The sequence below is a fragment of the Melanerpes formicivorus genome, unplaced genomic scaffold (genome assembly GCF_026170545.1).
Source record: "Melanerpes formicivorus ecotype bairdi unplaced genomic scaffold, bMelFor1.0.p_v2 SCAF_74, whole genome shotgun sequence".
Taxonomy (NCBI): Eukaryota; Metazoa; Chordata; class Aves; order Piciformes; family Picidae; genus Melanerpes; species Melanerpes formicivorus.
Window position 1 is genome coordinate 1051423 of NW_027142426.1, and position 12796 is coordinate 1064218.

The window sequence follows — 12796 nt, forward strand, 5'->3', positions numbered from 1 at the left end:
TATCTCTTCTCAGTTCAAATTTGAGGTCTCTGTTCTCATGACACTTTGATTGATAACTATATTCCTTCCATTATCATCATGATTAAGCTTTTGCCAAACACCTGCAGAAAAAGGTACGTTTTGGCAACAGGTAATTGTGAAGGCTGATAAGCCATCATCAGTAAATATGCTCTACACATCTTCCTCTCCAAGCTGGCTGTTTTTCTCAACCTAAGGTAATTAAAATTTCCAGCAGATCTTCCTCTTTCCTGGAAATTCTCCCTAATGGAACAGCAGTGCTATCCCTTGAATGGATCTATAGAAATGATCACAAAATTGATCTGAACACTAGAAAACAATATTATAAAATATGTGAAAACATAAAATTCTTTCTTTCATCTACTTAAGAGTGTCTCAGTACAGGGAGGGACCCACATAAATTGCTTATCAATCAAATAAACTGCAGCACACCATCCGAGAGAAGGTTCCAAGAATCATTTAATAATGAAAGACATGAGACAAACCCCTCCTGACTCCACTAAGGAAAGACTGTACAATCTTCACAGAAGACAGACACTGCTTGATCAATGTCAAAAAATATTCATTTGAATTGGACAAAGACTACAGAAACACTGAGAAATAGTTACAATTATTATTAAACAGTCATAAGAACAGTTAGAAATACTTACCAATACTTTTCAGGACCTCTGAGAGCTAGTGATGCTCTTAACACAGAAGCAAGAGGTGTGGGGACAGTTCTGATTTACAAGTTAGTAGAAAGACAGGATTGTTCCTCAACAAGGTTTTCTGGTAGGGCTGTTATCACTGTAAATTGCATATTTGCATTTGTGCTCCTTTTATGGAGACTACTAACAAACTGAAAACCTTAAATAGTTCCAGAGTCAGCAGACATGAGATGCAGTTCTCAGGTAGCCACTTTTCTTCATTTCTGATTAACTTTTACAAGATATAACAAATAGCGTGTTAAAAATGCTACTCAAAATTCTCTGTTCTTCAATGAAGACCAAGTAAGTAAAGATGCTACTTAACATAAGGCAAATAAGACAAGTATTACCTTTCTAACTCAGCGATTTTCTTATCTTTGTCATTCTTCTCATTCTCTACTTCCTTGAGTATTTCTAGAAGTCTGTCAACCTCGGCCTGAGCTTTGCCACATTCTTCTCTATAGTATGACGCCTCCTTGTCAAGCTGTTTCATCCTGTCTGCAAATTCTGGATTCATCCGTGCCTCTTCTTCAGCCTCATGAGCCTTCAGAATCAACATTTTTAAAAGAATAAATAAGGATGACAATATTTTATATTGTTTGAAGAGCTTTATTTCTTCATCTTGGAGTTCAAACCTTCATTAAAAAGGATTATGGGTATTTCTGCCCAATGACAATATTTTCTATGGAAGCATTAGAAAAAGGAATGAAAATAGCTTCATAGTCTAAAATTATTGTCAAATGCTCTTATTCTGGAGGGAGAGGGGATTTCTTATAGTGACCATATTTTAAGAGTTCTTTTTAAATTAAATCACCCTGTAGTTCATTTAATTCACATTGAGCTTTTAAGTGTTTCAAACACATAGACAATTTCTTAATAGACCGCATTCTTTCTTTTCCCCCTATACATACATACTTTGTCCTTATATATATATATATACACAGATGCATGTATGCATATTTGAATCTACATCACCAGATGTTTTCAATGCAGATTGATATGGAGAATTTAAAAGGAAAAAATTGCTTTTGAAAGACAACTGAATAAACTAAAAAGTTCTGTCGGCAGACATTTTACCCAATAATCCTTTTTCTCTTATCACTAATACTTAACCTGAAACATCAGAAGAACAAACCATTGGTGAAAACAGCACAAACCTGGCAAACACATGCATGGATGGGTGGCAGTTTCACAGACAAGAAAGAACGCAATGAATACAACAACAGTGCAGAGTTCAATCTTACTCCCATCAAACCTAATGGCAAAAACCCAATTAACTTCAATGGGAGCATGATCTGGTATCAAATACTTTAAACTCTTGGCTGGAATAATCACAGACAGATGGAAACAACAATGCACTGCAATGCTTAGCCTACCCCTTGCTTCCCATTATTCTTAATTGGCATCTTGAAAGAGCAGGCAAGGAAAAAACAAGTAGTTTAAGGCAGTGCACATTAAACATAGAAAATTCAGATAACATTCTCTTCATATACAAGAATTTCACAAAAAAAAATCAGGATATTTTGAACTGAAGGTCCTCAAACTATCTTATGCAGAAAAGATGTGGACTTACTTATCCTTCTTAATTTCAGGGAATAGATAATGCAAGCAAGCAATGAAAGAAAGGCAGATCAAAATGAAATGTGTTTTGAAAAGAGGTAATTTAAACTACAGATACTAGAAGGTTCATACTCTTTGCAATGGTTAAAATGTTCTATGGAAATAAAGAACAAGTTGGTTAGCATAAATACAACAATTAAAAAAAAAATTGCTGGCAAAGAAACCCAGGAGGGTTGCATGTAACATATCATTTAAGCATGAGGATAATAAGGAAAAGATAGTAGATTTTAAGTCTTATTTATCCTTCTGTGAGACTTTCATTCAGAATAAATATTTGGTTGCCACAATAAGCCAAAGGAATGACATGAGAAGCCTACTAATCCTACTGGCCTTATTCTTCAGGCAGGATCCAGTCCGGACTTCTATGCAGATAATGGAATTTCCTAACACAAAGCTTGTTTCAAGGTAACATATCTTAGTTTTACTGTTGGGGTGAGATGATACCAACACATTCTTTTTCACATAAATCTTCCTGCTTTAATAATAAACTTCAGTTTATTTTATATTGAGAGTTAATTGTGTCAGGAAACCTACAAGCTTTGAAATTTTTTAACTAAGTGCAATACTCAGACTCGGGGCCAGTTATGTGAGACACTGAATACCAATTTTCAGCTGAAAAACCACTTCAATCTTCCATCACCTCTGTTAGGATATTAGACAATGTTTTCTCTCTCCAGAATGAGCACTATGTGTTCTTCTGAAAAGAATAAAAAGGATTCCGCCTTGTCCTGTCCCTAGACACTCCCTCTCCAGCCTTCCTGTAGGATCCCTTCAGGTATTGGAGGGCAGTTGTTAGGTCCCCCCTTAGTCTTCTTTTCTCTAGGCTGAGCAATCCCAGCTCCCTCAGCATACCCTCACAGCAGAGGTATTCTGGCCCTTGGATCACCTTTGTTGCCCTCCTTATTGCTCGTCAGATTTTCTCTCCTCTTCTAAGGGTAAATTCATACTTCCTCTTACAGAAGCTACCAGTCTTTCGTATTTCTTCCTCTCACCTTTCCTTCCCTTCTGTTTATTTCAGCACACAGTTAACTTTATTCAGCAGCCTTGTACCCATCATTTCATAAACAAGCAAAACACCACCTTCCTGCTACTAACCAGTCTTTTTTTCACTCACTGTATGGGAACTCTCAGCTTCAACCCAAACCTTTTTCCCCCATGCACTTCTACCGTAGATTTAAATCAGGACAAGAAATAACGTAGAAGAGCTAGGAAAGCTTGAAGCTTGTCTTGGTTTTTTTGTGGGTTTTGTGGGGGTTTTTGTTTTGTTTTGTTTATTTCTCATTGCTACACTGGGCTTTCACTAATGAAAATAAGTAATTGGGCAAGAAGACAATGGTGGCCTCAATGCAAAGGTGCCAGATGTTCAGCCATCATAGACTATTCTCATCTTACAGCAGCTCAGAAATGTACCAAATAATTTATCGACTGCACAGCTTATAATTAAAACATCATCTGAAACAACGGATATAAATTATATTCCTTCATTTAGGCCTATAATCCTTGCTCAATAATGTGTTCAGGAAATTAAGATGCAAAAGTAATTTCAACTCTTGTGTTTTCTGTGATACACTTGTCATTCCATATCTGTGGGATGTGTTTTTTTGGAAAACTCTCTAGCACAAAGTTGGTCACTGTATTTTCCTGTGGTTTTCAACATAAAGTGGAACCTATAAGGTATGATCAAATCCTATGTGATTAACACCTTGTACAGGACTTTGAAGTGCTGCACAGATATGCATAATGTCACATATAAATAAATACAAGCATCGGTTCAAAGACAAGTATAAGACTATTCCTTTTTTTTTTAAAGGTCCCAGTATTGCAAGGCATCAGTAAAGCTATAGCCTATTTTTTGACTATTGGCCTTAATTAGACTTCTACAAAGGCATTGCCTTAATGGAGAAGGCAAGTTTAAAAGGGAGAGCAAGAACACTCTTGCAAAAGAGCTTTCTGCACATGGCCGTGCAACTCAGAGAGTCCCTTTAGGGGAATCCTCATGTTGTGAGCAAAGCTGCTGGTACTACAGCGAAGAACAATCCATCTGACTTTCCCAAGATAAAGGCATAGAACTACTTGTAAGAGCCCTATTATATTTTATGGCTTTAAAAGTTGTGTTTGGATAGAACTGGGGACTTTGTAAAAAAAAATTGTTAAATTCAGATCAGAGGTGATTTGCTGACAGATGGAACTTGACTTCTGAGGTCAAACAGTAGGCCCAAAGGAGATGAAAAGTATCTCAGCTGATACTGACCCTGCTCCCACCCAGACAGGGCAGAATTTTTGGCTTTTTTGCAGACTGTGGGAGACAGCCTTGCATCACTTCTGTTTTCATGGGAAGAATACATTTTCTAGATTTAAGGGGGTTTTATGAATAAAAGTGACAGGTTCATGCATAACTCTCAGTAGCAAAGTAGTTGACCCCTTAATCTGTATCTGTAAATTATAATACCTGTGTGTGCAGATTAGGTAGATTTCAAACTAGCACAATTGGTTTAGGATGTTTTGTGTCATCAGCCTTGTGACTGTGTTGTTGTATATTATTTTTAATATTCAGTAAAAATAGCATATGACTCTACCATTAGATTTTCACTAATTTTTACCATAATTATCTAAGTGTTCTGATATTTGCTTAGTAAGTACTACAAATACTTTAGATGTAAAGTAACATTTCCTTATGTAAACCATAAATCTCATACAGAAACACTGTAATAGTGTGGCACAGACATGCAACATGAATTATTTAGCCTGCTAAAATTTTATGGTGCAAGCACACATGCATTAATCTGCATAACAGAAATGGATGGATGTAGTATTTAATTTCCATATCTTCAGACAAACATACACAAAAATCAACCAAGTACTTCATAATAAAGATAAATGCAACAGCAGAAATTACATGCAAGAAATTACTTTGTAAGATCCTTCAAAGGTAATAACATTACAACAACTAAAAATAAAGTTTTTGTAGTCTCCTTAAAATTCAAGGGTTTTTTATTTAATTTCAGGGATTGTTCAAAGCAACTTAGTGTGGATTCTGCAAGCACTTTAAATTTTAATCTGACATTGCTCTGATGAAGCATTTGGAAAACTAAGTCTTCATTATTCAGAAAAATGTTCACCTGAACTCCAAATTAAGTGTGTTTTCATTATAGTACAAAACCAATCATCTAACTTCTTGTACAAAATCAATTATAAGAATTCAAAGGGTATTTCAGAAGGTTTACCTTTCAAAACATGAAGAAATGCATGCCAAATTCTGTTCACACCTTATACATACAGGTGACTATAATGTGAAATCATTTGCAATAGAGCATGGAGGACTCATACCCCTTCCGTATCATCTCCACTTTGGTACTCAAATGTGTATAAGGATAAAACACTTCTTTCCATTGCTGTATTTAAAAATCACTAGATTCAGCAATGAAGGTCTTGGAGTGGATGCCTGTGGGACATAGCAAGAAAAAAAAGCTTCTGCTACAAAAAATTGCTGTATTCTTGCAAGGGCTAAAGTCTACTCAGAGACTGATTGATGTTTCTCTGGTACACGTAAACAGAAGAGCATTAGAACTCCAGTATTTCAACATTAGATTGCCATCTGTTTCTTTCATAACATTATTATTCTAAAAAAAACAAAAAAAAAACACCAAAACAGGAAACATTTTATTAAATAAAGCATCATAATGGCTTGCAGTACAAAAAATGTTTCAAGTAACTGCTTTTATGCCAACTCCAAGAACAAAGGTGAAATTCTGGCCTTGTGGAATTCAAATAATACGTTGCCATTGACTTCCATCAAATTATCATTTCAAGATCTTCAGTGCTTTTAGGGAGAAAAGGATCATTACTACTTACATTGTTAAGATGATACTTAGACACATAAATAAAGAAGAAAAGAAGATGAGCAAAAAAAAGTCCAACAGGCTGTCCTTTTGAAAATTAAGCACTTAAAGGCAGAAGAAATAAAAATAGCACTGACTGGTTTTGGAATACCATATGCAAATAGACCAGGAAGTAACAAATTAATTCCATACATCAGAATAACTAATACTGAAATAATGACTGAAAGCATTTATGAAAATCAAGATAAAAACTAATAGAAAAAAAAGACTCCAGCCTGAAAAGACAAACAATAGAAGTGCAAATGATATGTACAGAAACATAAGTAGCACAAAGGTGAGGCAAGATGATACAGAACGTAGGGTTTAATTGTTCAAAGGGAAAAGCTCTTTGACCAGCAGTTTGCTGAATGGTCTATGCTTCTTACAATTAATTTATAACTGGATTCTACAAACAGCTAACCAATAACTTTAAAAATAAATGCAGCACATTCTGTGGGACTCACTTTTCCCATACATATGTCATATCCATTACATGGTTAGAAGCTACAAAACTTAAGAATAATAGACTCCAAAGATGGAATCCTGGTCCACTGACATTAATGGCAAAATCCACACTGACTTCAGTGAAGACAATACCTTCTCTTAATTTATACTACCATGCTATTAAGCTACAAAACCAGTTCTATATATACACGCTCCTCCAATTACACGGTAATTCCAACTATGGTTACTACGTAAACCATAGCTTGTAAAATTCTATTACAGTTACATCTTTTTCTTTTTTTTTCTGTCCTGTGATGCTCACAGCACATTAAATGTAACCATTTCAGCCAAAAATAACAAAAACCTTTCTCTGCCAAAGAGAATGGTTGTTACTGCTCTTCCTCAAACTGGAAAAGAAACACAGTCAACTCAGGAGGGCTGATATTTTGCAATTAAAGCAGGCGTTGGCAAGAATAATAATGCTAAACAATCCATTGTTTGGCTGTTTCAAATATCACCCTCTGCACTGACCATTTTATACTTCAGCATTTTCTTCAATACAATGTTTCCGCATTCTTAATGTATATATGCTGAATGTATACAGTCTTTTAGGGGTAAAACTGATCTGAACTATTTTAATCATACAAACTCTGAGAAATAGCACCAGTTACTTCCTAGCTATTATCATGCACATAATCAACTCACTTAAAATAAACTGAATAAATTACTAGTTATTTAAGTTTGAAGGATCAAATAAAGTACTGCAAAGCAGGAACTGTAAAGCAAAGCAACAAAAATAAAACCATCTGCATGCTTTTTCTAATTGAGAAGTTGAGGACCTAAAGGCTAGGTTCTTCTCTCAGAAATAACGTATGCACCTATTTAATACATTTTTACTCTTGAAATGGCCTTGAAGTCCACAAAGTTCATTTATTTGGATGTAATGAATAAAGATAGCATAGTGAGCACCAGAAGAATTCTGCAAAGCTCCGCAGAGGAAGCACACAACACAGGAGGGTAATGGATCCTCATGCTTTCGTATGTTACAGCGGGCGTTGTGAAAAAGAACTTACTGGATTGTACATCTGATTGAACAACTGTTCAGCTTGCTACATTGCAAAGTTGGAAGGGAGTGAAGCACAGACAGGAAAAGAAGGAAAGATCCAGGAAAACAGCATTAGCTCAACAAAACCAGTGCATTTGCACAGAAGAACTTGTCATTAAAAATAAAAGAAAAAAAAAAGAAAGGAAAAAAAGAAGAAATTTAAGATTCTAAACATTCCTTGGTGAAAGTGAGAGGCACTGGGGAAACATAAATGTTGACTTTGGCTCCTAAAAAAGAATAGCTGGAGTAAGAAATTTAAAGTTTGTGTTACTTTCCCTTTCTCAAGTTAAATAACCCATGAAATAAAGAAAGGTGTCCACTTTTGATGATACATTAAGTGCTGGTCTCAAGCAATGAATCACGAGAAGTGCTTTTGGCTGAGGCTGCAATTTATCACCAAAGCTTCAAAGACAGTAATAATAAAAGATTAATTAAATTGTATCATTAAATTTATTACTTTCCTTTTGTTTAACACAAGACTGAATTTTCTATGCAGAATGACTTTGGAACAGTACAGCTTGGCAAAAATTACTTCAGCAACTGCAAATATGTCAGTAAGCAAGTAAATTTAAGGTAATGAAAAACAACAAAATGAGGAAATTCTAGAGTGGATAATAAGATTATATACACACACACACATATATCTATATATATAAAGCATTTTGATACCTATTAGGCAATTTCTGCTGTTCTTCTAGTAGCAATACAAAGTAAATCAACACAAATCTGTGCAGTTTTGGCCCCCCACACCTCCCCTCTCCACCTCCACCCCCTGCCCCCTCCAAAAAAAAAGCACTTATTGTTCCTCTAGGGTTTATGGATTTTTTCAAATGTTATTAATTTCAGTTCATAATACTTGTCACAGGAAGCTGAATAAGCATGTCTATATTTTTACACATTATTTTGTGCACCAAAACACAGCACAGTCACATGAGTAATTGCTCTTTTAAAATATCCTATTTATTACTTTGTGAAATGTGTCTACTCTATAAAATTTAAACAGTGGGTTTAGAATTAGCATGTTTTCTCCTGTTGAAATGCAAATAATCCAGTCATATAATACCAAAAATACTGGATCTAATCAAAACTCTATTTTTAATGAATAAATTAATATTCTTCTCCCAACAAACATGAAGCAGGGGAAGCAAAGGAAGACAAACTTTAAAAATAAATTGAAAACAATAATTTCCAGATTTTGTTTTGACTTGCCTCTTCTATACATTTTCTTTCAGTCATGGTACCTATTACCATAAGTACTCATGGCAAACTAACTCCTAGCAAATGTGGACAGAATACTATCGTCATATTTATTTGTATCATTTGTTAAAATATATACCTCAACATTATAACAATTTTATAATGCTGTAATGAAAATTGCTTCCTCTATGACTTATTTAGAGAGAGGTGTAATGTGTAAACTGCATTCAAATTCCTCAAAATAACAAACAGCCCTGTGGAGTCACTTTTGGGAAAATAAAGATTGAAATGTGCTCATTCCTCCTAGCTTCCATAGAGGTTAATGCCCTTACATAAGCACACTTAGGGGACATGCTGGCTAATTTACTCTCAACTATGTTGATGTTCCTCCTACTACAGGAATAACCCAGATTTTTGTTTCAGTTAGTTTCCCAAGAAGTGAAAATATGGTGAAGGTAGTTTTCTGGGGACCAATTACTTTTATCACAGGATATTTACAGGTTTGAACATGTGAAAATGAGAATTCACACATGAGAAAATGTGAATTTAAAATTACTGTTTGGAGTCTACTATCATCAACAGTCACTGTTTCTGTTCAACCAAACAGGCTCACAGAGAAGGTTGTAAGTACATTTTATTGTGGAAATACCTGGTCTCCTACAAATGTTGGGTGAATTTCCATTGGGGCTTTATGCTGTATTTATGATATAATAAAACTATTATGTTTTCAACTTTCATTTAATAATCCTTTGTATTTATACACAGGGAACATACCCCCCTTTTATAGGAAAGACATCCCAGATACTCTCTGACTTTACTAAGTGCTTATTTTTCCATGGCTGTATGATGTGTTTACACGTACAGTGAGAGATTGACTTAGGACTGTATTTTGAGGGCTTTAAGTGATCTGTGCTTTTAGAGTATTTTAACTAGTTTTTTTTAAATGAAGTAACATATTTCATATTGCAATGAAGTTCAAAGTAAACACATTTTCTAGCAAAAGAAAACTAAAGAGGACATCTGAAGATATCGATTCCATCAATAGCATTTATAAGCTATCACACATTTCAAGTAGTTGTGTTTCCATTTAAAGCCTTTCTATATGATCATTGAAAAAAGATCATTCTTTTCCACAACTAAGCACACATCACAGGTATTTAATTAGATATATTCACTCTGAATTAAAAAAATAACAGAAATGTAAGGTCTACACTCTGGTATCCTTTATACTTTGCAATACCTTCTTCCTAGGTAAGGCTACGGAAACAATGCCTAAAGACAGCAGGATACTACTCAACCTGGGTAGAACAAGTCTCATGATATTGTAGTAACAATGATAACATTCATAGCGCAAATTAATATTCTTTTCTAGAAAAAGAAGCATTAGATAGCAATATAAAAAACTTCATGTTTGACATACACTTAGTTATGGATTGCAGAAGGCAAACACAATGCCTAAACCCATCCAATATGTCATGAGATTGGTGTTCAAACAATGAGAGCAGACACTACTAAATGACACAGAAAAAGGTCAAAGAAACAGCGTATGGTAGAAAAGGCATCAACAAACTTGCAAATTACTTAAACAAAAACTATTTTAATGCATCAGTTTAAATGAAGCCATATTATAAAACACAAGATTTGTATGTTTTCCTTTAAATGCTTGCTTTGGCTACTTCCTGAATAGAAATGCTGAATTGCTAGCTGCAATAAATTATGCATTATTTTATGTTCACTAACAAAGCCAAAAAAAAGGGGTGCCAAAATTAAATTTAGCTGGAGTTTCCATTTTGGAACGAGAATATTATTTTTGTTCAGTAGGAAGTACAAGGTTTCATGGATGAGCCTTTACTTTTTTTCCCCATGCTACAAAAATTTCAATCTACATCTAATAGCAGTACAAATTCACACATATACAAATCACAGGTCTGATAATTTCTTTCTGCCTTTCTACTTTCTCTCTAATGCCCTCATCCCACTTTATCTATTCATCTATTTGTAGCAGCTTCACAGAATTCTATCAGAGAAGTATTCAAGGTAATTTCTGAGGCTCACTAGTGGCTTTGGTCCATGCCTCTGAAGAAAAAGTTAGTACTATTGGATGCAAGCATCAGCAAACAGCATAAGATGGGTAGATTTTAGATTTACTCCAAGAGGAGTAAACAAGCTCATCTTTTCAAAATGAGGGGGCAGCATGTTGATTTTTGTTCATCTTGTTGGTTGGTTGTTTTAAGATGGAACTTACCTTTTTCAACTGTGCTTCCAACTTACTACACTCTTCCTTCTTTTGTTCTATGGCTATTTCTAAAGACTTAAGTTTGGAGTCTCTTTTCAGCCCTGCTGATGCCAATGAAGATGCATGTTCTTTGAGATCGATTAAACTAGACTGAAAAATGACCAAGAGTAAAAAGTTAATTCCTAGTCAACAGGATGCTAACTTATTGCCAACTTAGTGATCCCTTGGATGCTGTTCCCCCCCACCCTTACCCAAAAAGAGTTGGCACAAAGATAAGCATTGATAGCAAAAGAGACCATTTTGGGAATACAACAAATTGGAACCGCAGGAGCTGGCATACAGTGAAACACAGAAACATTTAAATAGAGACAAGCTGACATTATATTCTGAAGGCACAATTACTTTGAAATCTATTGCTCTGACAAACAAAAACAGAAGCAACAATGGAATATTTGAGCCTACTGGAGGCTCATGTAAAAGGAGAAGTAGAGATAATGACACACAACTGTTCAAAACCGGAAGCAGTATTTTATGTGCAAAAAGTGAGGACTATGAAGAATACTTAAGAATACAGCAGTTCAGAAGCTGATCACTGAAGTGACAGAAATTATTCTAGAGGAATCCTAAAGGACTTTCTTTCATCATAGTGACATAGATAGAGGAATATAGATTTTACTGAAAAGACTGACCTCTTTTTCCGTCAGTTCAGCTTGTAAAGCATTAACTTTCTCCTTCAGGTCTTTGTTTTCTTTTTTATAAGATTCAATTTCTTCAAGTCTTTCTCTGTCATCTCGCTCCCTTTGCTCCTTCAAGCGTTCTATTATTCTTTCCTAACAGGGGAAACAATTGCAAAATGAGAAAGTTGGGAATCATGTTAAGAAAAGACAGAATAAATTTTTTTTACATTAAGTAAAGCTTAGAAAAAATCAGCCTTTAAAAGCAGAGGACAATTGTGTTAAAGGTATTAAAGTCAATGTAAGATTTTCCCTGATTTCAAAAGCATTAGATCAAGGTTTTAAGTACTTGAAACAAGCAACACTGTACAGAAGCCTCATTAAATATCTAAAGTGATATAAATACGTTTTGTCTTGTGATAGATATGGAAAGTTATTTATCTCAGCATTTCCCATATTCTTGTTCTTGAATTTGGTTATGGTTTTTGAATGCCAGCACCTCTACAGAGACTGAATGAAGTTCTTAGTGTTCCAGATCTAACTAGAAATCATTCACTTGCTAAATTATCAGTAACTTACAGCTTACATATATTATATTTTGAGGGGACAAATTAAAGAAAAGATGTCCAAGACACAGAAAATGTGCACTGATACAAGTTATGACATCCAAAGGAAATTTTTCCTCCATCTAATTAACAGTAACTCTACACACATTTAAATTCAATCATGTCTTTAAATATTTTTCTAACCTCCAGTTACTATTATAAAGACTGCTGAAAGTCACCAGCTGAGGACTGGGTAACAAATTCAAAGGGTGAAATGTAATAAATTTAAAGGGTAAAATATAAAAGGCAGATGCAGTAGTACGGGTTTGTTAAGCTTTGATTGCATTCTTCAAAGTCACATTCTACCAATTCTTGAAGGACACAAATACTAAT

General features: G+C 34.7%; 1 protein-coding gene across 16 annotated transcripts in view; it reads right to left on the reverse strand.

The window, feature by feature from the left end:
• Nucleotides 1-12796, reverse strand: part of ERC2 (ELKS/RAB6-interacting/CAST family member 2) — a 461566-nt gene that overhangs the window by 264809 nt on the left and 183961 nt on the right. For 5 of the 16 annotated variants that reach the window (XR_010990493.1, XM_068163671.1, XM_068163678.1 and 2 more), the window contains 5 exons: nt 11874-12014; nt 11194-11334; nt 7720-7755; nt 2081-2110; nt 1055-1248 (listed from right to left, as the gene is read on the reverse strand). Coding sequence is in view for 15 of the 16 variants with exons in the window: in XM_068163671.1 (XP_068019772.1) it covers nt 1055-1248; nt 2081-2110; nt 7720-7755; nt 11194-11334; nt 11874-12014 (542 nt within the window). In the remaining variant the exon portion in view is untranslated. Of the gene's footprint in view, nt 1-1054; nt 1258-2080; nt 2111-7719; nt 7756-11193; nt 11335-11873; nt 12015-12796 lie in introns of all 16 variants that reach the window. The other 11 variants (XM_068163674.1, XM_068163676.1, XM_068163675.1 and 8 more) reach the window with 7 other exon arrangements.